Consider the following 25,637-nt stretch of genomic DNA (forward strand, 5'->3'; position numbering starts at 1 on the left):
TGCTTGCCGTCTAACGAAAGTGGGAGGTGAAGGAAGGAGGGAGAAAAATTTGAAACACAGGTATTGCAAGGGTGAATGTGGAAAACCATCATTGCATGTATTTTGGAAAAAAAAAAAACTATTATAAAAAAAGAAAAAAAAACAGAAGAAAAAAAAAATTTTTATGGCTTGATTTGTACTAAGTCTTCCCCAGTCCTGAAAGTCATTGAATTCTATTCAAATTCCAGCCCAAGCTGAAACCCAGCTTGTAGAACTCCACCCACTAGCCCCCTTCTCCTTGTAACCAAAGCTCCTGTTATAAAACAGCCCATCTAAAATCCTCTCTTTGCAGAAGTTCGAAACATCCCATGCTAGGCTATGCCATGCCATGCCAAGGAGCCTCTGCCCACTGAATAATATTCTTTTCTTTTTTAGTTGCTTGCCTAATTCATTGATCTCCTTTTTCTCTATTTTATTTATGTAGCTATTTAGAGTTATAAAATTTTCTCCAAGAACTGCTTTGGTCATATCTCATAGGTTATGGTATGTTGTCTAATTGTTATTTCCTTGGATGAAATTATGGATTATTTCTGTGATTTGTCCTTTTACTCAGTCTCTATAATTAGATTATTGTTAAGGATCATGCCTAAGTGTAGTTAAGGGACAGATAAATTCTTCTACAGTTTCCACAGCTGTAAATCATAACACCTGAAAGGGTTGCAAAGCAGCCTTTACAGATGTTCCTTGTCTATTGGGAATGAAATGAATTGGAGGCAAGAGGGAAAAGGAGAGACGTCAGAGAACACAACTGCCTTTCAGTTTCCTTATATCATCATCATCATCATCTCACATGAAAAGATCTACAGGTCTGAGTTAGATATCCAGCAGCCACTGGGAAGTAGTTGCCATAGCACAACAGATTATTTAATTTCCCATTGGTTTTTATTTGGCCTTTTTTGAATATAATTGTATTGCATTGTGATCTGAAAAGGAATCATTTACTATTTCTGCCTTTCTGCATTTGATTGTGAGGTTTTAATGCCCTAATACATGGTTAGTTTTTGTGTAGGTGTCAGGAACTGCTGACAAAAGATGTATTCCTTTCAGTCCTTATTCAATTTTTCCAGAGATTAATCATATCTAGGATTACTGGGATCCTATTAACCTCCTTAGTTTCTTTCTTGTTTCTTGTTTATTTTATGGTTAGATTTGTCTGATTCTGAGAGGGGAAGGTTGAGGTCTGTTAGGATTCTTACAAGGTGCTAAGTCACTGGAATTAATAGAAACAATAATTATCTAGTTTAGCATGGTACTTAACAGTTCTCTAGTTCACTAATGTACTTGGTACTTATTAGAGTTCCACAAGATTCACACCTTTAAGAAAGCATATATAAGGAGGAGCCCACAAAAGCAGAAGCCCACTCTTGGAGGTGGAGTCAAATTCATTCCATATTCCACCACCTTTGTGCTGGCTACAGATTCAGAGGGAGCTAGAGGCTGAAGGTGGCAGAGGCAAAGGACTAGCAGCAGGAACAAAGGAAAGAGATAGGTCTCTAAGAAAGCTAACCAGGCCCAAGGAAGGAGACAAGACTTAAAAAGAAGACTTTAACTCCTGGCTGAATTTGAGGTGATTATTGATCTGGACTGAAACTAAGGCTGCCTCCAGAAACTCCCCGAGAAACCTCCCAGAGGACATTATATTTAGAGAAGAACATTACAGAGGTCCCCCACTAGAATAGTTTTGTTGTGTATTCCTCTAATTGGCTTAAAATCTTCTCTAGGAAATTGCCTGCTCTACCACTTTGTGAATACACATTTAGTATCCTTACTACTTCATTATTTATGGCACCCTTTATTTATATACTTTACCTCTTTATCTCTTTTAATAAGATCTATTTTTACTTTTACTTTATCTGAGATTAGAATTGCTACCCCTGGTTTTTTACTTCACTGAAACATAATAAATTTTGTTGTAGCTTTTTACCTCTACTCTGTATGTCTCTCTGTGTCAAATTTCAAAGTACATATTGTAGGATTCTGGTTTTTAATCCACTCTGCTATTTCCATTTTTTTGGGAGAGTTCATCCCATTCACATTCACAGTTATGATTACCAACTCTGTATTTCTCTCCATTCTAGTTTCTCTCCTATATTACTTTTTTTCTCTTTGTAGGGAATAGCTACCCTACAGAAAACACCCTGTGGAGATAGATTGGTTTGTAAGGGTTGGAGGGTAGTTATTAAAGGAGCTGCCCCATAAAGAGACCCATGAGCATAAGAGTACATTTAGGGAAATAGGTATTCAGTGAATTATCTGTTGGGCACCCACACTGAGTCCCTATGAAAGTAAATGTTACAATTATAAAAGGACTTTTATAATCATAATAAATCTCCTGAGCTCTTTCTTCAGTATCAATATGTCCCTTTCTGAGATGGCTGCTCCTTGGTTTGGGGGAGGGTCCAAATTTCATTGGGAAGGGCATACTGGACCCTACATGTTCCCCTTCTCCACTGATTATAACCCTGCTTCCTGGATAGCAAACCCCCGATACACAACACCACCTACTACTAAGATGGACTTGGGTGGAGAGCATTGAGCAATCCTCTCAATGATCATTTTTCCAATCAATGCTCCTGTCTCCCTCAATGATCATTTCTCCCACCACTGCTCCCAGTTGGAGCCCGATTTCCACTCCTTCTGCTGTTGTGCCACAGTTCTCTTTTATTGTCCTGAGTTTCCTTAAGTGTTCTGCCTCAATCCCCTTAATTACAACTCCCCCCCCCCCCTTCATTAAGACTGATATAACTCAGGGCTATTTGCTCTAAAGTTATAAATTGTCAATGTATAATCTCAGAAAGGGGACTTCAGACTTTGTGTCTGCATTCAGACATTTTCTTAACTCCTAGATTGTTAGAATTTATGTTCCTACCCCCCAGCCTGTCAGAACCGGATTTATGGTTCCTTCCTGGAGATTCCCACTCACCAGTTTGGACTCCACCCCCCTGCCTTTGTTTAGCTACTGTGTATAAATATGTCATTGAGAACTGGCCGGTGCTTCTGGCTGCTGGCTGGGTGCTGGATTCTTGGAGAGTATAGTCTCATTCAGCCCTGGGACCAACCATGGATCCTAATTTAGTCCCAATATATCTCTCCCATTCAAATACAATATTTAAAACTCTCTAATCTCTATCTTGCCTCACTTTCTCTGGCATTACACTACTCTATTCTTACCCGTTATTCCGAAACTCTGATCACTAATGATGAATTCATGCCCTTCTTTTCTAATGGCTTCCTTTCCTCCTTTATCCCAACCAAACCTCTCCAAGGCCCTTTTCCTACTCTGTCCTCCCCTCCCAATGTATGCTCCAGAACTCTTGTTTCCCAGTCCAAAGAATAACCAACATGGTGGAGCCAACATGGCCAAGCATGGCTTTGACTCTACCAGCTTCACTTCAGATTATAAAATAATGCCTAAGAATGAAATCCCCGGGGGAGGGAGAACCGACATAAGCACACGGTGAAACATGTTTCCAGCCCAGAAGTTCAGCAGGAAAGCTCTGTCTCCCTGGGATCAGGGGAAGGTTCTGTTCCGCACAGGGGGCCCCAAGGCCAGGAAGGAGCAGGCTGCACCCCAGCCAAGCAGGACTGAGAACTCCGGCCGCCCCGGGTCAGCAGCCAGGCCCAAACCCCAAGGCAAGAAGCTTGGCAAGTGTCCCCTTAGACCAGATCACAGCCCAACTTTAACATGAATTTTAGCAGTCATGAATAGATTAGAAAAATGCATAGATACACACACACACACACACACACACACACACTCACTCACTCACACACATACACACACACTCACTCACTCACACACACACACACACACACACACTCACTCACACACACACACACACTCACTCTCACACACACACACTCACTCTCACACACACACACACACTCACACACACACACACACACGCGCGCCCGCGCGAGAGCAGACCATAAAAAGATAGTAAAGTGATAAAGAAGAAGAAAAGTGGGAAAATATGAAGTCAAAATTGGCTCCATTTCAAAAAAAGCAGAGTAAATATGAACGAGCCTGTGATTCAGGGAGAGTCAGTGGAGGGAGCTCCGGAGAGGGGGGGAAGATAGAAAGAAGGGGAAAAGGCGGGGCGGAGGGGGAAGTGGGGAGGTCTGGGAGGAGTTGGCAGCAGAAAAGGCCATGGAGCAGGGGCCTGCAGTCCTGGCCCTGCTGGGGAGAGGAGAAGGCTCCACCCTCCTGGGGGATGGACGGGGCGGGTTCGGAGGAGCCCGAGGACCCTGCAGAGGGGGTGGAGGAGAGCCGGAAGTCTCGGAGCGGCGATCTTTCTGCCTGCCCCTGGGTCGTCCTCCCTTCCCGGGGAGCTCCGGGCTCTCTCCTTGTCCCGGGGAGCTCCGATCGCTTTGTCTTCGGGAAGCCGCCACCGTGCGTGCAGCCCCCAGGTAGGTCGGAGCCGGCGTCCCCCCGCCTTGCGGGCTTCCGCGGGCTGTCCCGCCCTCTGCGTCTCCTCCTCCTCTCACCTCGTGGAGAGTATCCCCCAACTCTACCGGGGCGCCCCCTTAAACTTTGCTGCTGGAGAGTTCTCCACCACGTGCCGCACTTCCGGGCTCCCCCCGCCCAGATTTGCCTCCCAGACCTCCGACTTTGCCCCGGGAATTCCGGGAGTCCCGATTTCTGCCTTGTGATCAGGACCCAGGCGTCCCTTCTCCCTGGCCTCTCTTCTTGCTCAGAAACTCAGATTCTCCTCCAGACTCACTCCCTGAAGGATCCCCGAGTCCCGCCTTCCGACCCCCAGGAGCCCCGCTCGGACCCAGTGACCAAAGCTCTTTCCTGCTCCCCCTTAACTGAACCCGGGCCTCCTGGGCTGCTGCCCGTCCGGTCTCCCGCTTGGGGCTTCCTGTCTGCACTTGGACGCCAGGCCCCAGCTCCACCTGTGCGAGCCCGCAGCCCTCCCAGGCTCAGTGCCCCCCAGCCTGGATTCTTCTGGACTTTCCAGGTGACACAGGCTGTCTCACCCTCAGAAAAGCCTAGAATTTAGAACCTTAGATGTGACGTCTCCGATTCAGACCTTTGTGGCTACATTGGTGGGGCCATAAAAGGTGGGACGGCAGGACTCTGAGGTGAAGAAAGACTGGGGACCAGAGGGAGGAACTTGACAAAATGGTCTCCTTGGTTACTTCTCTTTGTACAGAGGAGCCTGCAGCCAGAGGGAATGGGCCCCGGGAGCCTCCGACCTCCTCAGGTGAGTGCGGTCCACCCAGACCTGACATCAACCATCACAAGCATTTGGCTTGACATGGAGGATGGTGCGTGAATGTGGCGATACCATGGATTTTTCCTTTACACAAATAGTTATTATGTTAACACAGTAGGAACAACCCTGCCCATCTCTTCTGTGTTTCTGACTGATTCATTGAGATTTTAATATCTTGTCATTTATCCTTGTTTTAGATTTATCAATTTTTTTGAATACAGATTTAATTAATCTTTTTTTCTAAATGCTTAATGTGTGATTGTGTCTCTTTCCCCCCTGAGGTTTACTTTAGCTGAATCCTAGAAATTTGGGAATATTGTTTAAACATTATAATTTTTTTTTTTTTTGTGCAATGTTATCATTTCTGAGATCTGTTCTCTGACCCAGTTATTGTTGAATATGTCACTGGTAATTCTCCATTTATATTTATATCTTTTTTCAGGGATCCTTGAATCAATCTCTATTCTTATTTCTTTAGGGAATAAAAGGATGTATGAATTATTTCTGCCTATTTACCTTTGTCTGCAGCATCTCTATATCCCAGTGGTTCATTTTTATAGACGTTCCATATGTGACAAAGAAATGCGTATTTCTCTGTTGTCCCATTTAGAAGATGTCACAACTTTTTACCTCCAATTTGTTTAGACATTTGTTCATCGCTTTTGTTTTCATTTCATTCTACATTTATCCATCTCCCTTTTCTTTTTAGTTCTCTTGTAGTTTCCCTTCCTCTCTTGCTCTTCAACTAGAGTTCTGTTCATCAGTTTTTTAATTTCATTCATTTTTCTTTCTCTTTCCAAGGAGGATTTCTCCCCTTCTCCTCTCTGTCTATTTTCCATTTCTGTTTAACCTACATGCTCATTCTCTCAATAATAGCACCTCTACTCCTCTGGTCTTTCTCTTTCCCCTGTATACTTCACACAATCAATGTTTCCACTCCAATGTTTCCACTCTGAGCTCTGCCCTCTAGATGCTTTCTGCCACTGGCTCTAGGTCAACCCCACTGATTCCTCTTTCTCCCATACTGTTTTCCTTTCAGAATACCATGTATCACAGAGGGTGTCAGGGAGAACATGGCTCCATAGCTGGGAACATTGCCTCCTGATATTTGCTCTCTCTTCTTCCTTTATTTTTCTTCCACATTCTCTTAAAAATCTCAATCCTGCCTTTTCAGCGACTAAACCCCTAAGTCTCAGCGTGAAGTCCCCTATCTCCTCTAAGAATATCATCAGTAGAACCTCTTTAGGCCTCCTTCCTTTCTGCACCTTTTCAATCTCTTCTCCTTCCTCTCCCAGTTGGTCTTCTCTTTCTAAGTCCATGGAACTCATCTTCTCAATTTCCATTTTTCTATCCTATTCTCCACCCTTTCACACTATTGATCACTCTTTCCTCTAGGACTCTGTCTTTAAATTTTTAGGACATGACTGTCTCCTGGCTTTCCTTCTACTTTTTGACACCTTCTCAGTCTCCTTTACTGGATGTTAGACTCCCCTTTACTGTGGAATATATACTTTTTGTCCCTTATTCTTCATCTGCAGGATAGGTTACCCTGGACTGCACCCTCAGCTCCACTGCTCTCTGGAACGTATTCTTCTATCCCTTCCCCTTGGTTTGCATTTGTCTTCTACCATTCCAAACTTAGTCAGTTCCATTGTATGAGAAGATCTATCTTCTATTGTGTAGGACCTTTTTCTTCTGAATTGAATTTTTTTTAAATAATTTTTTATTGACAGAACATATGCCTAGGTAATTTTTTACAACATTATTGCTTGCACTTACTTCTGTTCCGATTTCTCCCTTCCTTCCCTCCATTCCTTTCCCTGGACGGCAGGCAGTCTTATTCATGTTAAATATGTTATAGTAGGGGCAGCTAGGTGGCACAGCGCATAGAGCAGCAGCCCTGAATTCAGGAGGAGCTGAGTTCAAATTTGATCTCAGACACTTAACACTTCCTAGCTGTGTGACCCTGAGCAAGTCACTTAACCCCAGCCTCAGAAAAGGAAAAAAAAAATGTTATAGTATATCCTAGATACAATATATGTATGTAGAACTGAACAGTTCTCTTGTTGCACAAGAAGAGTTGAATTCAGAAGGTAAAAATAACCTTGGAAGAAAAACAAAAATGCAAGTATTCTACATTCATTTCCCAGTGTTCCTTCTCTGAGTATAGTTATTTCTGTCCATCATTGATCAACTGCAAGTGAGTTGGATCTTCTTTATGTTGAAGATATCCACTTCCATCAGAGCACATCCTCATACAGTATTGTTGTTGAAGTGTACAGCGATCTTCTGGTTCTGCTCGTTTCACTCAGCATCAATTGATGTAAGTCTCTCCAGGCCTCTCTGTATTCATCCTGTTGGTCATTTCTTACAGAACAGTAATATTCCATAACCTTCATAAACCACAGTTTACCCAACCATTCTCCAGTGATGGGCATCCATTCATTTTCCAGTCTGAATTGAATTGTTAAAGGTAACCATTGTCAGCCTTGCAGTTTGTAGCCCTAGGTTTTGTTTTTTCTGTTTGTTTGTTTCTGTGTTTCGTGTTTCTGTGGATGATCTGTGGATTTTTCCCCTTGGAATTTCGTTTTCTCTGTCCAGAATTTCCTTCATGATTGGGTCCATTTTTTTTTTTTTTTTACCTTGTCTTTCTGGGGTCCCTATTGAATGAATTGAACTGTGAAAGCTGTTATATCCCTCCTGCATAATGCAACTTTTCACTAATATCATTCAGAAAACTGGAGTATAGGTAAGACCCCCAAAATGAAGTAATCAAGAAATTGAAGAAATGTATAAATTTTGATGTGAGAAGCTTTCAACTGAAGAGAGGGGGGATGGAATGAAGTGAACTGTGAAAGCTGTTTCACAAAATGGAGACAGTGAGCAAGGGTCCGCTGTGGCCCAGGGCCTGCTTTCTCTCTCCAGAGATCACATGGTTTACAAGGATGGGATCTTTGCTTTGTGAGACATTGCTGGGGCCACCTTGGCATTGAACCTCCCATGTAAGGTAATTCAGTAATCCTAAAGATGTGGTTGGGTTGAAAGTTTTCCTCATTTGTGATTTAGAATGGGAGGCCATTTGTCCTGGCTAATCAGGGCAAAGATCCAGCCTATAGAGAGTGTTAGCCCAGACCCTTCTATCATTCTTGTCTGTTAACTGGGCTGCCTCTCCTTGCCTAACTGTTTGTGGGGAGGGAGATGCCCTTTCTCTGGAGATCATAATAAAATGCCTTTCTGCTTTTGCCTTGAGAACTCTCCTTCATCTATTTGATGTATTGGAGCCGGAGGTCTTGTCCCACACACTGTCATCCTTAGGGCCTAAGTCCATGGGCAGGCTCTTTCCCTTCTGTACACTTTCCTTAAGCCAGGGGCAGATTTTCTTTGAATGTTAATTGTAATTCACTTCACTTTTGTGTATTTTCTTTCCCTGCCTGTTCTCTTTTATTTTCTTTGGAAGGAGGTTCTTCATTCCCTTAACATGGCAATTCATAGAAGAAGCCACAGGGCCCAGAAGGATGGACAGGGGACTGGGGGGGAAGGAGACCCTCAATTCAAAGACAGAGTGGAGAGTTCAGCCAGAGAAGCCCCAAAGAAGTAGAGGCAGTGAGTAAAGAGGAGGTAACTGAGCTTTCTCCTTCAAAGCAGGTTGGGAGTGCATTAGCCCCACCTCATGTTGGTAAAGGGGGACTGTGGGATGCTTATAAAGGAAAGAGGTTTGTAGTAGCTTCTCTTGGAGGGGGAGAGGGAAAGAATCAGAGAACAGTTATCCCTCTGAATGGCATGGGGTGAGATCTTTCAGAAAACTGAGTAAAGCTCCTCCCACCTCAAAGCTAACACAGGCCCAAGTTTCACCCCCCATAGAATCGAGTAATTCACTGGAAAATCTCTCCACTCTCCATTGCCAAATCAGGTGTTGTCTAGTTAGGGGAGATCTGAATTAATTGGCTGCCTTTTGCTTTCTGGAGGGCTCCCTTAGGCCTGAAGCCCAGCCAATGGGATTAAAGGTCAGCAGGGTGGATGGGGAATTTTTGTGCTGGAGCTCTGTAACACCTACTCTCAAACTTTGTATCCCAAATGGGAGATAATCTTCTCGAGAACATATAATAAACTTTTGCTTTGCTCCAAGAGATGGCCCCAGGTTAAGTTAGGGTGGTCTCCATTTTATATCAGACAAGACCTACTTGTGGGCCATCCTATAGTGGCTACCCTCAGTCAGAGGGGCACTCTGCCTTTTGATGTCTTATTCCTTACTTTCCCCCTACCTTGTGTCACATGTTATCTCCTCTAATTCTCATTGCTTCCCAACCCCACTTCTCCTTACAGATAACTCACCCTTTCAAGATTAGCCTGCCAGCTGAGGGCCGGCCCCAGCCTCAGGGGGGAGCTCCCTTTCTACTGGGTAATTGTGAGTTCCACTGAGGACCTTGTCTCTCATAGGCTCTCCCACTCTATTTCACATTTACCATTATCGTATCCCTTCACTTGGTCTGTAACCTATTCCTCTCAATAAATCCTCCTTTTCTCAGAGAGAATGGCCATGGTGAATTCTTCACATGTCTGGACCCCCACTTTTGGTACCTGCCGTCCCTTGGAGACAAACTCCACACCATCAGTCACAACACTATACAATGATTTTGGCAAAATTCAGTCAGACTCTTACTGACCCTGGTTCCCAGAGTTGATCTGACACTCAGAAATGGTCTGACCTTTGAGCAGATCCCTTCTCTGCTTTGTTTCCTGCTGTAAATTAAGGGTTAGAGTTCCCCCAACCCTATTTCTGAAGTGTCTCTGAGCTCTACATCTCATGACTTTTGCTGCTTTAGGAGTGGGTGACATTCAGGGATGTGGCTGTGGACTTTACTCAGGAGGAGTGGGGCCTCTTGGACCCTCCTCAGAAGGAGCTGTACAAGGGGGTCATGCTGGAGAATGCCTGGAACCTGCTGTCCCTGGGTAAGGACTTTTCCCCTGCTAAATCTGAATCTGCAATCAAAGGGCATATCATCATTTACTAGGGTGCAGGATTTGGGGGAGCAGTACCAATTAGAAAGGAGAAAGTGCTGGTCTGCTGTGTCCAAGCAACAGGGTCGTCCTGTATGTCTTTACATTGGACGACATCTCAGGACCACATTTCAGAGGTTATTTTGGCCGACTCTAACTGGACACAAATTCATCTGCCAAACTCTGAAAATGTCTCCGGCAGCTTTGCCTTACGCGCCATTGCTCTTTGGGATGAGTCTAGCAATTGGAATATTATTCTTTTTAATGGGCATACATTTTATCCCCTAGTTATCTAGTTGTCCCCAGTAAGTTGTCCTTAATCTTCTTTCTTATTGCCCTCAAATTCTAGCACAGGTGGTGGGAAAGAAATGGGAGGGAAGAAGCATTTCCTTTGCCAGGTGCTGAGCCACCTGCTTTCTGTACAACACTGTGGCAACAATGTTGTGTAAGAACAACTTCCAGCAAGTAAGTTGTTATTCTAAGTAACCAAACTGATGAAAAAGCACAAATGAACAAAGATGCTATTTTTATCCAAAGGAAGAACTGATGACTAGAAATATGTATAGCATAATTTGACATATATGTGTATCTACATGGTTGTATACATGTACCATATATATTTGTGTACAGTGGCAGACATCTCGAGGGTGGGGGCAGGAAAGTGAAGGAAAAACATTTATAATTTTGTTGTCTATTTGAAAGGATCAGGAAGTTTTAAATTGTAGATTTATCATTTCGTGTTCAATCATTTTTTTTTTTTACTAAATTGTGGAAATGCTTGTTTGTAAGATTAAAGATAAAACAAAATATTGTGTCTATTTAATATATTCACCTTGAAAATTAGGTGATGTTGTTATCCCTGTTGGAGAGTTGAGGAAACTAAGGCAAACAGTTGATTATACTGAGCAAAGGATATATAGCTATTGACCATCCAAGGATTAATTTAAACAGTGGTACTCATGCCTCTCTGGCCATGTTTCCCTCCATTGCCCTACCAGCTGCAGCTAATTTCTAGATAATAGAACCTATGGAATAAGTCTGTCCTTCTATGAAGAAGGGGTTCCAGTACTAAGGTCCCTCTTGATCTGGCCGAGGCCACTCAGGCTCAAGAACCCTTTTTACCCAGGTATGGGGTTAGAAGTTTCTGCCTCAATGGAACCCAACAGGGGGAAGAGCATTTGCTTCTTTCTCAGAATCCCTTGTATAACAGTATGATGGGGCAAACCCTCTCATGGGTTACTAGGATAATAAGCACTAGTTGGTGACCATAGACTCACGTTTGAATAGAACGGGATGAATCTTAAAATGGAGCAGCTCTGGATCCTCACCCCATTCCATAAAGAGATCTAAATTTCACACTTCTGTCCTTCATCTCTAACTGCTTTTCATGCCCAGGGCTTCCAGTTCCCAGGGAAGATGTGATCTCTTATTTTAAGCAAAGGGAAGTAGCCTGGTTGCTGCACCCAGAAGGCCTGAGGAGCTGCTCTCCAGGTGAGTGAGGAAAAAAGAGTTGTGGTTACAAGAGGCCTTCAGGAGTTACCATAAAATAAAAACTTGGTTTGGGGTAGAAAGCTCAGTTTTGGAATTCTTTTTTAGATATATTTTTTGGCAGTGGTTTCCTGGACTAGTCATTGAATCTCAGTTTCCCATTTATAAAATGAGTGGCTTGCACTCCATGGCCTTGTGGGTCCCAACTCCCAGTGATCATCTGTGATCCTATAAGAATCACTGCTTGGAATCTGAGACAGTGGAATTCTCCAGAAAGAGCCAAAAGAGCTCAGGTTGTCCAAGGTGAGCCATTTCTTAAGACTTCCAGTCACCAAACTCTGTGGGCCTGCTCCATGCTGGGCCCTCGGCTAAGCACTGGGAACAGAAAGAGATGCAAGGGACATCCGCTGTCATGGAGGTCACAGACTGGTGGGGCAGATAATCTACCAGCAACTATGTAGAAACCAACTGTGGATCAGGAAAAATTGTTTAAATTCAGTGCCTTACTAAATTACTAATCAGTGAGGTTAATAGTGGTTTAAGGAAAGCATGTCTGATTTTTCTATTTTCCACATGTTTGACCATTTTCATCATATTAGTTTCAGAATTAGAATAGAACTGGGGGGACAGTAGAAAAAAATGCTGATTAGGTCTTGAATCAGTAAGACCTGAGTTTTCTTCCCATCTGAGAAACTTGCTAGTCAAGTTACAGAATATCTCTTTTCCTCAGTTTATCTCTAAAATGAGCCTAATACTAGCACCTAAGTCTTATGGTTCTCGTGAGGATAATATGAGACCATATTTATCCTCTTCATAACACACAGTAAGTGTAGTATAAATGCTCACTGTTTTATTTCATTTTAACTATTTCCTCCCCAATTGTCCTTTCCTTTTTTGTAACAATGTTTAATAATGCAAAGCAACCTTTAAAAAGATAGAATTTCTTCAGATACTACTTTGTTTTTTCTACCACTGGAGAGCTGGAATTTCACTTTGTAAAACTCTAACCAGTCAAAATTATTTGCTAATTATTATTAAAAAGATTTAAATTTCTATTGACTCATGACATTTCCAGCACTAATAGTGTACAAATTGCATTTAAAGGTCACTTGCAAGTATTCCTTTGTGTGTGTGTGTGTGTGTGTGTGTGTGTGTGTGTGTGTGTGTGTGTAAAACGATGTTTAATAATGCAAAGCAACCTTTAAAAGAAGAGAATTTCATCAGATATTTTCTGTTTTTTTCTACCACTGGTAAAATGGCTACATCATGACTGACCAATTCATGTTGCCAACCAATGCCTTTGAAAAACTGCCAGATAGAAGAGTAACATAAACAGAGGATACACCCAAATTAGAACATGATCTTAGCATTTCAGTGAGTGGCATTTCAAGGTCCATTTTTATAGAAAGGTTGTAGACTTCCATTACAATTCTATGATGTCTTCTACTCTGCATTGCTAGGGACTATGGTTTTTAAGTAGCCTGCCCTCACTGCTGCAAGAATGGAAAGCCAGATAATATCTAGATCTGGTGGCTACTGGCTTGATCATATGTGATTACTTGGTAACCCAGGAATGAGAGAACTATTCTTGTGCAACAAGAGACAGATACTAAGGGTCCTTTCCTACCTGGGGCCATTTGTACTTGAATGTCCAAACTTTCTGGAATTTTGGAAGCAATTTCAGTTGAGAAACTGATGAGAAGCCTTCAGATTTTGATGTAATTACTGCATGATCCCCCAAAGCAGCTTATTCCTGATTATGATGATTTGAAATCACTGCAGAAAGATAGTTGTTAAGATAGATAGATGCACATACATGTCACAGAGGATAATTTACCACTTAAGGTGGCACTGACTAATTTTGGGGTTAAATCCCTTTGATGGATTTTTTAAAAATTCTGTTTGTTAAAATGATTAGTAGGGGAATATGATGATAATTGTTTTTTTGTTTTTTTTTTTTAAATAAGTAGTGATTACATCAAAAAAAAAAGTAATACACTACAAGAAAATCACTTTTGCCTTAGATAAAATATGAAAAATCAACACATTAAAAACCATTAGTTTTAGTATTCTGAATGTGACCTCAAATAGTGTAAAAGAAAAAAAAATGATAGTTATCACCAGTAAGTGATGGGAAAAATTGACAGTGGAGTTAACTTGTCAAGCACTATAGGCCGAGATCGCCCATTCATAGGGGTAAATTTGTCTCAGATGCTGGGATTTGGATCAAGGTACTCAACTATTCTGAACTGATGGTCAGAACTGAGCGCCAAGGGAGAGGGAAGGCGCTTTGCATATTGTCCCAGGTTTATTGTGAGGATTTAATATATTTGTGCACCAAGGTCATTAGAAATGAAGTCATCTTGGCATTCGATCTAATGGGATTTTTTTAAAGTGATTGATTGTGCCCAGTTAGGATTTTTATCTTTAACTGGGGATTTAGAAAATAACTGAATTTCTGTTCTGCTGATAGAGAGAAGGGGATATAAATGTGTGTGTCTGTGTGAGCACATGCCTGTATGTGTGTGTAGTGTTTGTATTTGTTTTATTCTTTGTCTTTTTTTTTCCAGAAAGAGAATTCAGACTAGAAATAAAGGAACATGCTACAGAAGAAAGCTTTTCTGTGGTAGAAAGTCTCAAGCCAAGATTCATCAGTGATGGTTCTGCTAATTTCACTTTGAAAGATATCTGTGATAAATATAAAAAAATCCATATTGGAGAGAAACCTTATGAATGTAACCAATGTGGAAAAGCTTTTGCAGAAAGGGGAACTCTTACTACACATCAGAGAATCCACACTAGAGGGAAAGCTTATAAATGTAGCCAGTGTAGAAAGGCTTTTGCAAAAAGGGAATCTCTTGCTGTACATCAGAGAATCCACACTGGGGAAAAACCTTATGAATGTAACCAGTGTGGAAAGGCTTTTAGAAGAAGGGAAGTTCTAATTGTACATCAGAGAATTCATACTGGGGAGAAGCCTTATAAATGTAACCAGTGTGGAAAGGCTTTTAGACAAAAGGGAGCTCTTACTGTACATCAGAGACTCCACACTGGGGAGAAGCCTTATGAATGCAACCAATGTGGAAAAGCTTTCATAAGAAGGGAATCTCTTGCTCTACATCAGAGACTCCACACTAGAGAGAAACCTTATACATGTAACCAATGTGGAAAGACTTTCAAATATAAGCAGAGTATTCCTCTACATCAGAGGATCCACACTGGAGAGAAACCTTATAGGTGTAATCAGTGTGGAAAGGGTTTTATACAAAAAGCAGCTCTTACTAGACATCAGAGAATCCACACTGGAGAGAAACCTTATACATGTAACCAATGTGGAGAGACTTTTATAAGAAGGGGAACGCTTATTGAACATCAGAGAATCCACACTGGAGAGAAAACTTATGGATGTAACCAATGTGGAAAGACTTTTACAGTAAAGGGAGCTCTTACTGTACATCAGAGAATCCACACTGGAGAGAAACCTTATGGATGTAATCAGTGTGGAAAGAGTTTTATACAAAAGGGAGCTCTTATTGTACATCAGAGAATCCACACTGGAGAGAAACCTTATACTTGTAACCAGTGTGGAAAGGCTTTTACAACAAAGGGAGCGCTTACTCGACATCAGAAAATCCATACTGGAGAGAAACCTTATGAATGTAACCAGTGTGGAAAGACTTTTGGAAGAAAGGGAGCACTTACTGTACATCAGAGAATCCATACTAGAGAGAAACCTTATGAATGTAACCAGTGTGGGAAGGCTTTTATAAGATGGCGAGCATTTACTCGACATCAGAGAATCCATACTGGAGACAAATCTAATGAATGTAGCCTGTGTGGAAAGGCTTTTATTCATAAAGGAGCTCTTACTGTACATCAGAGGATCCACACTGAAGAGAAACCTTATGAATGTAACCAATGTGGAAAGGTTTTTAGTCATAAAGGAGCTCTTACTATACATCAGAGAATCCATATTGTGGAGAAGCCTTATAAATATAACCAATGTGAAAAAACTTTTATTCAGAAGGGTTATCTTTCTATGCATCAGAGAATCTACACTGGAGAAAAACCTTATGGATATAACCAATGTGGAAAGACTTATGTGCCACTTATTCCTGGGTCCTCAGGTTCAGATTAGGGCTAATAATTCAGGTCACATCACTAAGTTTTCTGGGTATGATTGGCATTTGGGAGACTCAGCACAATATGGGAAATTCTCAATCAAGCTAGAGCTTTGTTGAATGAGAAAACTTGCACATCCTTCCTAAATATATAACTATGCAGCTCATGAAATAGATTTCTTGCCATATTCAGGCAGAAAATGTGTTTTGTTTTTTTTTTATTAAGATTCCTTTAGGAATGAAAGGTTTCAACTCCGAAGTTTCAGCTTACATCCATCAAATAGGCAGAGATGACCCTAAAAGCTAGAAAAAGTGTTGGGGGGGTTACAGAATTAGAGGCACAATAATATAATGTATTTAGTTATGAATTGGTCCATCTGATTAAGATTTATTGAAAGTTGATCAAATGTTCAGACTTTGTGACACAGAGACTCTGCTGCAAGGCTTGAACTCTAAGGAATGAGGGAAGCAAAGGTTCTAGCTACACTAAAATAATCATTGTGGTGGCTTTTTTTGTTGTTGTTTGTAAGGGTCTTGAGAGGAACCTCGCATAGCATAATGAAGAAGTCAAGAAGCTTTGATGCCTGAGGCACCCAGATGTAACCTCTACAGCTAGTAGGGACTGCCTCAGGAGAGGGAAGCTCTGGTCACATTGAAACTGCATCATCAACAGGAGATGGCTCCTTTTTTTATTGGCTGTGTGTGTGACCTCCTATTCCCAATACAAGTAGTGGGGACCTGGAAGTAGGTGGAGGCAGTAGGAGTTCAGTGGGAAAGTGCAGGAGTAGTACAGGATGTGATCACCTAGAATAAAGCTAACAAGCCACTTGTTTGGGTGCTCTGTTGGACAAGAGAACCACTGCTCATTGAGGCAGTGGCTAGATGTAATGTTTTCTTTTTCTTTGGTTTCCTTGGGGGTGTCTGGGAGGAGTCTTTGTTTCAGTTTAGTAATCACCACAAGTGCAGCCAGGTGTTAAAGTCCAAATCCTTTATTATCTCTTTCAAAATCTTGTCTCCTTCACTTGGGGCTCAGCTAGTTTTCTTGGAGGCCTATCTCTCTCCTTGGTTCCGAGAGCTTGAACTCTTGGCCTCTGAATCTCCCGGAATGAATCCTGCTTGAGGCTCCTAGCTTATATGTTCTACACTGAGTATACACCAATCATTATGTCACTAGGAAACCATTATTTGTTGTAAGATTAAATCTATCATACTGAAGCATGCTAAACTAGATCACTATTGTCTATCAATTCCACTGACTTAGTACCTTGTAAGAAGCCTTTGTTTGAAGTTCTGGCCCATAACAGCCAGAGATTTCTGAAGGCCTAGGTTAAGGCAAGACTGACAATCAGTAACCTCTGAGGGAGAGGTTACAGGTGTTGTTTTACTTTGTTTTTGTTTTTGTTTTGTTTTGGTTTGGTTTTTTGGTAGCAAAACATAATGTAGGTACAAAAAAGAAACAAAATAAGTGTTGTTTAGTTGGAGAATGTCTAAACAAATTGTGGTGATGAACATATTTTAATGATGTCACATGAAAAACTGGATAGGAAGAATTCAGAGGAACCTGGGAATATGGAAATGAATAGAGATGGATTGAAAGGAGCAAAACCCAACATCAGTGACTCCCTCAAAAACCAGTGCTCTTTTCAATTTGAAATTTCTTGCAACCATGGAGATTCATGTCTGTATCCATCCTGTGTATTTCTTGCCTATGTTTCACATAAATTCACAAAAGATCCATTCAATATGATGGAGTCCTTCCTTACTTTCTCCTACCATCTGAAGGGCACTTGTTCTGGCTATCCACTCATCAGTGCTCTTCTTTCCCATGTGTCCATCTCATCTTCCTTGTTCTACAATTCTTTCATGTGAACTATGAGCAATGTCAATTATCCCAACAGAGGACACCAAGAAATTTCAGAAAATGCTTTGATCAGCATATGACTCCCTTGACAATTGGAGAGGCAACTGCCAAAGATGATACCAACTGGACTACAACAAATTAGCTTGTAAAATCTTTTAATTTTATGATCTCTTTGTTCTACCAATGGACAAACACAACTCTGAGACCCTAGAATCTGTCATTCTCAATAGGTTTGTACATTAGCCAGAAATGGGAGCCTTTACCAGTTGTCTGGGTCTATCTCTTGCCCCTGGGCTGACTGAAGGATCGAGTGAGGCTAGTAACTTTGCAAAGTTCTGCCTCACTTAAAACCAATTCACTTGCAGAGCAAGACATGAGGCTCTGGTGGCATCAGGATGCTTTGAGAACAAAGACAGATTTCAGAAAAACCTGGAAAGGCTTACAAGAACTGATGCCAGAACCACAAGAAGATTGTGCACAGTAATAGCTCCATTGGGGAGCTGATTCAGCTTTGATAGACTTTGCTATTCTAAGGAATACAGTGATCTGAGACAATTCCAAAAGATCCATGTTGCAAAATGCTGTCTACATCCAGAGGAAGAACTATAGAGTCTGAATATAGCACAAACATACTATTTTCATTTTTTTCTTTTCCCAATCATTTTCCCATTTGTTCTAATTCCTCTTTCATGATATGACTTATGAGGAAATATGCTTAACATGGTTGTCCTACTTTAGATTGCTTGTTTTCTTGGGAAGGGACGGGGAATAGGAAGAGGGTGAAAAATATGGAACACGAATCTTATAAAAATGAGTGTTGAAAACTATCTGTACATGTAATTGTAAAAGTAAATAAATAATAAGTGTGGGGAGGGTAAGGAGTATAACCAGTAAATTTTTCTTGAATTATGACCCCAACTGCAACAAGGACTTACCATGTCCAAAGCAAAACCTTTTACCTCTCCTCAAAGTCATAAACTGCACCCCACCCCTTCCCAAATTTCCTTTCTTGAGGATGCCAGCACTCTGTCTCTGTCTTTCTCTCTCCTTCATCACTTGGCTCAGTTACTCCAAAGCCATTATCCTCATTTCTCATAATTTGAGACAAATGTTAAGGAATTGCTTCTGGGTCCCACAGTTAATATGTATTTAAGGCCAGTGAGGTGATTCTCCCACTTCCAACAGCCTTGGGATGGAGAGCATCATCTACACCCAGAGAGAGTACCATGGGGTACTCCTAAGACAGGATTTTCACTTTTTTTTGTTGTTGCTTCCTTGATTTTTTTCTTTTTCTCATTTTTTCCCCTTTTGATCTGATTTTCTTGGGTAACATGCTACATGGGGAAATATGGTTAGAAGAACTGCACTTGTTTAGCCTGTATGGGATTGCTTGCTGTCTAGAAGAAGTGGGAGGTAAGAAGGGAGGGAGAAAATTTTGTAATGCAAAGTTTTGCAAGGGTGAATGTGGAAAACCATCGTTGCATGTATTTTGAAAATAAAAAGCTATTATAAAAAAAAAAAAAAGGACAAAAAAAAAAAACCCAGAAGAAAAAAATGTTTAAGGTTTGATGTGTACTAAGGTCTTTCCCAGGAACACCCTATGTGTAACATTTCATTCACAACATTAGTATAATATTAAAAATGGATATTCTTTTGGGCAGTAATGTCATTTTTGTTGTATTGAATCCTGGCCAAGAGCTGTGGATAATCTTTTAGATTTAGATTGTCTTTTTTTTTCTTTTCTTTTTTATGATTTCCTTGTCATTGAATCTATGCAAGTCTTTGAGATTCTTTAGAAGGTTAATCCCCAGATATTATGCATATATTTTATTTATTTGAAAAGAGATTTCTCTTTCAATTATTGCTACTTTTTCTTTTTCATTATTATCTAGAAATATTAACTTTTGAGGATCGATTTTGTAATTTGCAACTTTACTTAAACTGTGAGTTTGGTTAGAGTTCTTCTTTACCTGTCTTGATTTGACCCAAACTTTCGTTAGTGCTACCTTAAGTGGTAAATTGTCCTCTAGATCAATTTCTAGGTGCATCTATCTTCCTTTACAATTATCTTTCTGCAGTGATTTCAAAGTATCATGACCAGGAATACACAGCTTTATGAGATCATGCGGTGATTACATCAAACTCAAGGCTTCTAAGTACAACATCTTTCAGTTTCTCAACTTAGGGCAAAATTGCTTCCAAAATTCCAGGAAGATTAGACATTCATATGCAAATGGCCATAGGCATGAAAAGACATTAGTGGCTGTCTCTCGTTGCAAGAGAGTAGTTCTCTCATTCCTTGGTTACCCAGTAATCACATCTCATCAGACTTGTAATCACCAGAGCTAGATGTTATTTGGGTTGCATTATTGTTTGTTTAATTTTTGGTGGCAATTGAGGTTAAGTGTCTGACTAGGGATCATGCAGCAAAGAAGTGTCTGAGGTCACATTTGAACTCCCATCCTCCTGAATTTAGGGTCAGAGCTCTATCCACTGTGCCATCTAGCTGCCCCTCTGGGTCTGCATTACATAGTGATGGCAGGCTACTTGAAAACCATGGTCACAAGGAATGCCCAGTGGAGGTCATCATGAAATCATCATAGAAGACCCCAACCTTTCTACAAAACTGACTTTGACGTGCCAATCATTGAAATCTTAAGGTTGTTTCTAATTTGAACTTACCATCTGTTTATATTACTCTTCTTTTATCTGACAGTTTCTTAAAGGAACTGGTTGGCAACATAGGTTTGTCATTCAGTAGCATTTCAGTGATAGAAAAAAAAGTAATATCTGAAGAAATTCAACATTAAATTCAATATTAAACATTATTTTAAAAATAGATTATAAATCAATACTTGCAATTGACCTTTAAGTACACTGGTCATTTAATGTAACACTTGTCATGACTCAAAAAAAAAATGTTTTTAACAGTACTTAACAAATAATTTGACACTTTTAGTAGAATTCCTTGCTAGTCAAGTTACAGGCAGTCTGTTTTCCTCAGTTTCTTTATCTGTAAAATGGGTCTAATGATACAGTATTCATACAGTGCATGATACATAGGAGTTGCTGTATAAAAACTCATTACTTTATTTCATTTTGACTATTTCCTTCCCAGTGGTGCTTTCCTTAAACCACTATTCTCACTAATTAGTGACCTAGTAAGGCACTGAAGTTTTCCAATTTTTCTGGTCCACAGTGGGTTTCTACATAGTTGCTATGACTGTCTGCCCCACCAGTCTGTGACCACCATGAGAGCAGGTGTCCTTTGCATCCCTTTCTGTTCCTGGTGCTTTACCCAGAGCCTGGAAGGTAGGGGGCACTTCCCAAATTCCTCACAATGGCTTCTTATAGGATCACAGATGATCCCTGGAAGTCTGGACCTTCAAGGTCATAGCGCGCAACCACTCATTTTATAAAAGGAAAAACAAGATTCAGTGACTAATCTGGGAAGCCACTGCCAAAAGACATCTGATAAAAAAATTCCCAGGCTGGTCCTTCTCCCCTAAACCCAGCTTTTAAGTCAAGGTAGCTCCTAGAAGCCTCCTGTAACCACAGCTCTGATGACCCTGCTTTCTCCTCACTCACCTGGAGGGCAGCTCCTCAGGCCTTCTGGGTGCAGTATTCAGGGGCCTTCTCTTTGCTCAAAATGAGATCATACCTTCTCTGGGAGCTCAAAAGGTCTGGGCATGGACATGGCTCCCCATCCTGTCAGAAGCAGATCTATAGTCCTGTTCCTGCTCTCAGTACCCTGACTCTGCCCCTGCTGCCATCTACCCCTCAGTCTAAGCCACATGTATATAGATTATTCAGAACTCACATTGATGTGCTGGATTCTTGGAGACCATAGTCTCATTCAGCCTTGGGACCAAACCATGCAGCCATTTGGTTCCAGTAAATCTCTCCCTTTCAAATAAAATACTTTCTAATCTCTATCTTGCCTCTATTTTTCTGGCATTACATAGCAATGCAAATTATTGGCAATGCAAATTATCTCTCTATTAATTTTTAAGGAATATTTCATAAAATCAGGATAATCCTGATGGTGAATGCCTGCAACAGGAAGAAGGCATTTTAACCATACTATCTACCCTTTAACAATGAATTAAGGTCAGACATGAAGCAAATACATTAGTATGATCATTTCTTCCATTTACTACTCTGTTTTGGCAAGTACTTTGGTATTGATAACACATCACAACTACTTATAATTCTGTTAAGGTTGGTGAGCATCACACTAGGCTATTTGCAATTCTGTGTTGATAAGTATTTTGGAATTGATAGTTAAGGTGGATACTGAAATGTCTAAGTATGGATTGTGCATTAACCCTGCAGGGATGTGATATCACTTGAAGATAGCTGGTAATGTTGTGACACTAGCCTACAAGGCATGTTAAGCCTTAATTATTATAAATAATATAAAATATGAAGATTAATAAATGGAGATCACAAAGCATAATTTCCACCTGGCCTCTGGTATTCATTCACACTCTCAGTGTTCACTGGACCTGGACTCCAACATGTGGCACCTGAACAGACAGGGTCCTTTAGATGTCCTCGAAGGAGAGAGCAACAATTAAGGTAAGAGGGGAAAGCAAATTACAGGAGAAGTAAAATTGTAATGCTGGAGAAAATGAGGCAAGATAAAGATTAGGCAGTATTTAATAATTTATTTAATAGGAGAGATTTCCTGGGACCAAATTGATCCATGGTTTGGTCCTAGGGCTGAATGAGAGTATTGTCTCCAAGAATCCAGCAATGAATGTCCAATACGAGATTATTTTATAGTGTAACAAGAATGATGACCTAATGGGGGGAGGCATCTAGGATGACATAATAGAGGGAGATACTGGAGAGGCTCCTGATATTCTAATGATGGTCTTACATCTTAGGTAAGACCTTTAACTTATCTGACATTAAGAGGGAATGGTTTTAACCTGAGGCAGAGGAACTGAGTAGGACAATTAGGGAAACTATATCAGGACATTAAAAGGGAACTGTGGCACAACATTCCACAGTCTCTCCTAACTTTTCCAATCCTTGAATTACCTTCCTCTAGAAGGTCTTAATTTTGACCAACCCTATGTGAAGTAGATAAACCAAATAAAAACCAAAATAAAGCTAGAACAATGCAAGGACTTATAGCAAGGACAAGTCTCTCCTTGATAACCCCAGAGTTAATCAGCAATACACAGGCTCCCTATTGCAATCATGTCAGGTCCTCTGCAGTTGGGGAGCATCTCAGCCAGAGAATTCAGTTTGAGATGGACAGTTCACTGTGAGTTAGCTCTGTGGTCATGTGTGCATTTAACTGAGCCTCTGCCTTAGCAGAAGAGCAGGACTCAAGAGAGGGCAACCCTCTCCAGGGGAGAAGGGTGAGGCTTGGAGGAATGTTCCCACCTAGAGGAACAGACAGAGTTGCAGAAAGGATCAGATTTCTGAGCAGATTATCCAGTTAGACCAAGGCAGGCAAACCTAGAACTTTTAGAGGCCTGATACCAAACTGCAAGGTCCTTTTAAGAATGCTGAAGTACTAATTAAGGAACTGGGGTTACAGGAGTGGAGAAACAGATCAGAGAGACTGTCAGTCCCAGGACAGGTGTCTGATTTCTAGTTGTTTCTAAAAAATAATCCCCAAAACTGAGTCTGCCAGGGCAATTCCAGCAGAATAAGGGATTTCAAAGTTAAAGCATAACCAGGAAATGATAATCCAGTAAACTTAAACAAGGAGTAAAAAATGAAAAGGACTGTTTAAAGGACTTCCAAATAAATCTGAACTAGTAAGATAGGGGGTGGGGCCGAAGTGCCTAAGAAAATATACCAGTTTCTGGAAATTAGTATGGCAGAAATTAGATATGGATCCACACTTCACACCATATACCAAGATAAGATCAAAATGGGTCCATGATTTAGGCATAAAGAATGAGATCATAAATAGATTAGAGGAACAGAGAATAGTCTGCCTCTCAGAGCTGTGGAAGAGGAAGGAATTTATGACCAGAGGAGAATTAGAGATCATTATTGATCACAAAATAGATTTTGATTACATCAAACTAAAAAGTTTCTGTACAAACAATACTAATGCAAACAAGATTAGAAGGGAAGTAACAAATTGGGAAAATATTTTTAAAAGGAAAGGTTCTGACAAAGGTCTCATTTCCAAAATATATAGAGAACTGACCCTGATTTATAGGAAACCAAACCATTCTCCAATTGATAAATGGTCAAGGGATATGAACAGACAATTCTCAGACGATGAAATTGAAACTATTTCCACTCATATGAAAGAGTGTTCCAAATCACTACTGATCAGAGAAATGCAAATTAAGACAACTCTGAGATATCATTACACACCTGTCAGATTGGCTAAGATGACAGGAACAAATAATGATGAATGTTGGAGGGGATGTGGGAAAACTGGGACACTGATGCATTGTTGGTGGAGTTGTGAAAGAATCCAACCATTCTGGAGAGCAATCTGGAATTATGCCCAAAAAGTTATCAAACTGTGCATACCCTTTGACCCAGCAGTGCTGCTATTGGGCTTATATTCCAAAGAAATACTAAAGAAGGGAAAGGGACCTGTATGTGCCAAAATGTTTGTGGCAGCTCTTTTTGTAGCTAGAAACTGGAAGATGAATGGATGTCCATCAATTGGAGAATGGTTGGGTAAATTATGGTATATGAAGGTTATGGAATATTAATGCTCTGTAAGAAATGACCAGCAGGAGGAATACAGAGAGGCCTGGAGAGACTAATATGAACTGTTGCTGAGTGAAATGAACAGAACCAGAAGATCACTGTACACTTCAACAACAATACTGTATGAGGATGTATGCTGATGGAAGTGGATATCTTCAACATAAAGAAGATCCAACTCACTTCCAGTTGATCAATGATGGACAGAAACAACTACACCCAGAGAAGGAAAACTGGGAAGTGAATGTAAACTGTTAGCACTACTATCTATCTACCCAGGTTACGTGTACCTTCAGAATCTAATGCTTATTGTGCAACAAGAAAATGGTATTTACACACATGTATTGTATCTAGGTTATATTGTAACACATGTAAAATATATGGGATTGCCTGTCATCAAGGGGAGGGAGTAGAGGGAGGGAGGGGATAATTTGGAAAAATGAATACAAGGGATGTTATAAAAAAAATTACTCATGCATATATAATGTCAAAAAAATTTACAAATAAAATTTAAAAAAAATCTCCCTTTTGGTTAGCCGCAGGTTTAAAGTGAAAGGATTCACTTATCCCAAATTATAAATTGCAAAAATGAAAGTTTATTGTTGGATAGAAACCAGTTTTCTAAGAGACTGACTTCTATTAGAGAAATGGAATCTGGTGCTAAGAATGCCTTCCCAGCAGGCAAATTGCTTTGGCTTCTGCAAAGAGTGAACCCAGAAACTGCCCTTTTTAAGGAGTCTTGGGCTTCAGGAGCCGAGATTCCCTTGCTTAGATGCTTATCAATTTCTAGGCCAGATCTATTGGAATTAACAACACTTCAAAGAGGTGCTTTTTGACCAGGATTTCTAATTGAATCAAAGGCTCTGGCATCCCAGAAAGATAATTTATCTGGGGGGGGGGGATATGCCTTCTCCAGGAGGGGCTGACACTCCAAAAGGGATCACAGATAAAAAGGAAATACAGTTTCAATAAAGGGAATATAGCATCAGTAAAGAGAACAGTTTCCCTCCCACTTCAATATCACTATTGATTAGAGAAATGCATATTAGAACTTTGAGATACCACTACACAACTTTTAGATTGGTTAAAATGAAAAGAAATGATAATAAGTGTAGGAGAGGATATGGGAAAACTGGGACATTAATACATTGTTGGTGGAGTTGTGAACTGATCCATCCATTCTGGAGAGCAAATTGGAACTATGCTCAA

At 40.7% G+C, this 25,637-nt stretch overlaps 2 protein-coding genes across 2 annotated transcripts in view; both read left to right on the plus strand.

The window, feature by feature from the left end:
* The window catches only part of LOC141556874 (zinc finger protein 519-like), a 43,078-nt gene extending 18,239 nt beyond the window's left edge, over window positions 1-24,839 (plus strand). Inside the window, exons 3-6 of the mRNA XM_074291777.1 lie at window positions 5,199-5,249; window positions 10,085-10,211; window positions 22,226-22,310; window positions 24,445-24,839. Coding sequence (XP_074147878.1) covers window positions 5,199-5,249; window positions 10,085-10,211; window positions 22,226-22,310; window positions 24,445-24,487 — 306 coding nt within the window. The 3' untranslated portion in view covers window positions 24,488-24,839. The remainder of the gene's footprint in view (window positions 1-5,198; window positions 5,250-10,084; window positions 10,212-22,225; window positions 22,311-24,444) is intronic.
* LOC141552178 (uncharacterized) lies at window positions 10,698-19,529 on the plus strand. The gene is made up of 2 exons (XM_074284636.1): window positions 10,698-10,724; window positions 14,221-19,529. The coding sequence occupies exons 1-2, from the start codon at window positions 10,698-10,700 to the stop codon at window positions 15,883-15,885; spliced, it is 1,692 nt and encodes a 563-aa protein (XP_074140737.1). The 3' UTR covers window positions 15,886-19,529.
* Window positions 24,840-25,637: the final 798 nt, after the last annotated feature.

Source organism: Sminthopsis crassicaudata, chromosome 1 (assembly GCF_048593235.1).
Source record: "Sminthopsis crassicaudata isolate SCR6 chromosome 1, ASM4859323v1, whole genome shotgun sequence".
In the NCBI taxonomy this organism is placed as follows: domain Eukaryota; kingdom Metazoa; phylum Chordata; class Mammalia; order Dasyuromorphia; family Dasyuridae; genus Sminthopsis; species Sminthopsis crassicaudata.